Raw genomic sequence first — 5,000 nt, forward strand, 5'->3', positions numbered from 1 at the left:
ACTACATGCTTTATATGGTAACTATATGCTTTACATGGTAACTACATGCTTTATATGGTAACTGCATGCTTTATATGGTAACTACATGCTTTATATGGTAACTATATGCTTTACATGGTAACTACATGCTTTATATGGTAACTACATGCTTTATATGGTAACTACATGCTTTATATGGTAGCTACATGCTTTATATGGTAACTGCATGCTTTATATGGTAACTACATGCTTTATATGGTAACTACATGCTTTATATGGTAACTACATGCTTTATATGGTAACTACATGCTTTATATGGTAACTATATGCTTTATATGGTAACTACATGCTTTACATGGTAGCTACAGTACATCCTGTCTCTGTGTTCAGGGCCTGCATCACCTTCACCAGACTGGGAAAATGCACAGAGACATAAAGGTAACACATCTCCACTGAACACACAGCACATCTCTGAACACACAACACATCTCCACTGAACACACAACACCTCTGAACACACAACATATCTCTGAACACACAGCGCATCTCCACTGAACACACAACACATATCTGAACACACAACACATCTCTGAATACACAGCACATCTCTGAACACACAACACATCTCTGAACACACAGCACATCTCTGAACACACAACACATCTCTGAACACACAGCGCATCTCCACTGAACACACAACACATATCTGAACACACAACACATCTCTGAACACACAGCACATCTCTGAACACACAACACATCTCTGAACACACAACACATCTCTGAACACACAACACATCTCTGAACACACAGCACATCTCTGAACACACAGCACATCTCCACTGAACACACAACACATCTCTGAACACACAACACATCTCTGAACACACAGCACATCTCTGAACACACAACACATCTCTGAACACACAACACATCTCTGAACACACAACACATCTCTGAACACACAACACATCTCTGAACACACAGCACATATCTGAACACACAGCACATCTCTGAACACACAACACATCTCTGAACACACAACACATCTCTGAACACACAACACATCTCTGAACACACAGCACATATCTGAACACACAGCACATCTCTGAACACACAACACATCTCTGAACACACAACACATCTCAACTGAACACACAGCACATCTCTGAACACACAACACATCTCTGAACACACAACACATCTCAACTGAACACACAACACATCTCTGAACACACAACACATCTCAACTGAACACACAGCACATCTCTGAACACACAACACATCTCTGAACACACAACACATATCTGAACACACAGCACATCTCTGAACACACAGCACATCTCTGAACACACAACACATCTCTGAACACACAACACATCTCTGAACACACAACACATCTCCAGTGAACAAACAACATATATCCAATGACATAGCACATCTCCTCTGAAAACATCTCCACTGAACTCATACACTGTAGCACATATCCACTGAACACAGCATATCTCCACTGAACCTGAATTAACCTTGCAGACTTCTCACTCAGTTTCCGTGATAGTAGCAGGGAACTGTCCGGAACTGTTGTTTGTGTGTGTGTGTGTGTGTGTTTGTTCTTAACATTTAGAGGGGAATGTGTGCTCATTGTGTCACTGTGTGTTCCTCCCAGGGAGCCAACATCCTCCTGACAGAGAGAGGAGACGTTAAACTGGGTAAGTGACCCCCCCCACACACACACACACACAACCACACACACACAAACACACACACACACACACACACAACCACATCCTCAATGCCGGTTCCTGCACTCTCTCCTTTAAGTCTCTCCTCTCAGACTGTCTCTCTCACATCAGTCTCAGAGAGCATGTCTCTTACAGTTTGCATCAAGACTGGACATGTCACTCCTGTACATGTCCCTGTTCAATCTCTGCTGGGACAAGAGCCCTGGCTCTGTCACTCAGAAACACGCCTCCTCATGCTCTGACTGTTATGTACGTACTGTACATCCATACCCAGCGGATTTCGGCGTGGCGGCAGAGATCAACGCCTCCGTGGCCAAGAGGAAGTCCTTCATCGGCACGCCGTACTGGTCAGTCACCTGATATATTATACAATTCTACTAACTCTCATTACTGTGGAATTAATATGAGTCTTAAAGGGCACCGCATATGCTGTTTTTACCTACCTAAAATTGGTATCTGGGGTCTCAGAAAAGGGAATTTTAATGTCCTATGCAGAAAAAACTCACATATCGCCCCTGAGCTATCTTATTTCGTCTGTCTGAATGGATTCCTGTGAAAGCCCCGTTGACCAATGAGATGGAGGGGGAGGGGCGGGGGAGGGGTGCCAATTTCTTCACGAAGAGTTGGGACAAGATGTAGCGATACGTGTGGATTTTTGCAGCCGAAAACAGAATAGTGAGGCGACATAATTCCTGATGTGACGCGCTCGACTCGGCTGGAAAAAAATGGAGTTCAGAGCGGAAGCAAACCCGGGACTATGATAATGCTCCTCGATCTACGTCACCAAAACGTCAGTAACAACGCGGAAAACTCTGAACATCCAAATGGCTTGCTGAAGGGTGGAGCTTCCAGGGCAGGAGAAAGTGTGCTGACCATAAACAAACGACTGGGTTGTTTGATATCAACTTTTGTACATTGGTAGGACCATCAGAGACCAACATGTATATGATAAACACATTACAAAATTGATTTAGCATGTGCGGTGCCCTTTAAGGTTAGTACTGTGTTATAACTATGTAATTACTATGTCAGCCCTTCTGCTGACTGTCTGAATATTATTACTACAGGTATGTTGTTAGTATGTTATTACTATGTCAACTCTACTGGTGAGTGCATCAGACTGTTATTACTGTGTTATTAGTATGTTATTATTATGCCAACCCTACTGGTAACTAAGTCTGAATGTTATAAGTGTGTTTATAGCTATGTTATTAATATGTCAGCCCTACTGGCAAGTATGTCACAACATTATTACTACAGTAAGTGTTCTAGAACACTTCTGGTTACCTAGTGACCATGTTGTTATTACTACATGTATGTTAGAACTGTGCTATCACTATGTTATTACTGACTCACCAGTAGTAATACTGAAATTAATTATGTTATTGTACTCCCGGTTTCCTTGCCATGCTGCTGGGTTACCTTTTGACCATGTTGTTATTGCTTTGCTATTACTGTGTTATAACTATGTTATAGCTTTGCTATCACTGTTTTACCTGAACCGTGCCTGTGTCATGTCTCTGAGCCGAGGCCTGTCCCGTTCGTCCCTACAGGATGGCCCCGGAGGTGGCAGCGGTGGAGAGGAAGGGGGGGTACAACCAGCTGTGTGACATCTGGGCCGTGGGCATCACGGCCATCGAGCTGGCAGAGCTGCAGCCTCCCATGTTTGATCTGCACCCGATGAGGTGACCCGGCCAGCACAGGGAGCCAGAGCTGATACAGCCCCACACCATGATCACATTGACAGGGATACATGATACTGAGATCACTTATGTAATACTGGAACATCTAGGTGATGTTTAGTATGCCATGCTATGCTAAGCTGTGCAATGCTATACTAGGCTATACTCTCTTCCAGGGCGTTGATGGTGATGTCCAAGAGCAGCTTTCAGCCTCCCAAGCTAAAAGAAAAGACCAAATGGTACAGATTTACCTTAGAGTTTACACTTGGACTGATCCGTTATTTGCACTGTGATGGGTCATCTAAATCTAGTGCACTCTGTGGCCGTATGCAAACAGTATTTTGGCCTCGGTCTGTACGCTAGCCCACAGTTTCAAAATACTGGTATTAGTAGCTATAGTAGCTAACCAGAATAACCATAGTCCCCCACTACCCCACCCTAGGTCAGCTGACCTCCACAGCTTCGTGAAACTGTCTCTAACCAAGAGCCCTCGAAAGAGACCCACAGCTGAGAAACTCTTACAGGTACCAGCCCACAAAAACACACTCTCTGATGACACCGCTTTAGTTTACAGTCTATTTACAGACCATCCAGCCTCAAGAATCTAGAAACATAGAAAACTCTCATTAGTCCATCAAGTTGAATCAATGTCTCCCACAGTCTATGATGGTTGTGTGAAATGATTCTGTGACTATCTGACCCCTCAGCACGTGTTTGTGACCCAGCTGCTGACCAGGAACCTGGCTATTGAGCTGCTGGACCAGGCCAGGAACCCAGACCTGCAGCTCTCACACACCATGGACGAGTCAGACCTGGAGGTAGGAGACCATCCTCTCTTCTCTGCTCTTCTCCTCTCTTCTCTTCTCTTCTCCTATCTTCTCCTCTCTTGTCTTCTCTTCTCTTCTTATTTTCATGTATTGTAAATTGTGTGTGTGTGTGTGTGTGTGTGTGTGTGTGTGTGTGTGTGTGTGTGTGTGTGTGTGTGTGTGTGCTGCAGACCTGCAGTGCCTTCCCTGATAAGATCCAGTCATTGGGGAGACACCTGCCCGTCCAGAGGACCCAATCAGAGGAGCAGTGTGAGTGCCCATCCCCCAGCCCTGCCCCCTCTCCATGTAGCTGGAGCTCTGCCTGTACAGTAGCTGACCATTTGTTTGTGTTTGTGTTTGTTTGTTTGTTTACCAGTTGGTAAGGTGATGTTCCCTGTCCATCTGAGGAAAGAGACTGAGCCCTTCTCTGATCTGGTGAGCACCCTGGTGGGGATACCTCCTACAGTATTACCTGCTGTTAGTATCATAATGTAACCCTTCTCTCTCTCTCTCTCTCTCTTTCTCTCTCTTACTCTCTCTCTCTCTCTCCCTCTCTCTCTCTCTCTCTCTCTCCTCACCAGGGCAGCTATGAGGATTGGACTGTGGTCGGAGAGACGAGCAGCTCTCTGTAAGTTCACCCCTCTCTCTTTCTCTCTCTCCCTCTCCTACCTGCTGGTCACCTGTGGTGAACAGGTGAACTGATGCAGCAAGACATGCTAACTGGTAACTGCATGCTATCTCTAGGCTTGAGAAGACTGCTTTTAGACTTGGGACTGGGAGGCGCTCAGTGG

General features: G+C 45.1%; 1 protein-coding gene across 1 annotated transcript in view; it reads left to right on the top strand.

Annotated features, from left to right (window-relative positions):
* The window catches only part of LOC311321754 (mitogen-activated protein kinase kinase kinase kinase 2-like), a gene marked incomplete at its 5' end in the record, with an annotated part of 21,736 nt that overhangs the window by 7,750 nt on the left and 8,986 nt on the right, over nt 1–5,000 (top strand). The window contains 10 exons of the mRNA XM_084453761.1: nt 370–417; nt 1,646–1,688; nt 1,996–2,068; nt 3,275–3,406; nt 3,580–3,642; nt 3,846–3,927; nt 4,111–4,221; nt 4,401–4,479; nt 4,586–4,644; nt 4,791–4,837. Of these exons, the coding sequence (XP_084309887.1) occupies nt 370–417; nt 1,646–1,688; nt 1,996–2,068; nt 3,275–3,406; nt 3,580–3,642; nt 3,846–3,927; nt 4,111–4,221; nt 4,401–4,479; nt 4,586–4,644; nt 4,791–4,837 (737 nt within the window). The remainder of the gene's footprint in view (nt 1–369; nt 418–1,645; nt 1,689–1,995; nt 2,069–3,274; nt 3,407–3,579; nt 3,643–3,845; nt 3,928–4,110; nt 4,222–4,400; nt 4,480–4,585; nt 4,645–4,790; nt 4,838–5,000) is intronic.

This window comes from Borostomias antarcticus (assembly GCF_949987555.1).
Source record: "Borostomias antarcticus genome assembly, chromosome: 1".
Taxonomy (NCBI): Eukaryota; Metazoa; Chordata; class Actinopteri; order Stomiiformes; family Stomiidae; genus Borostomias; species Borostomias antarcticus.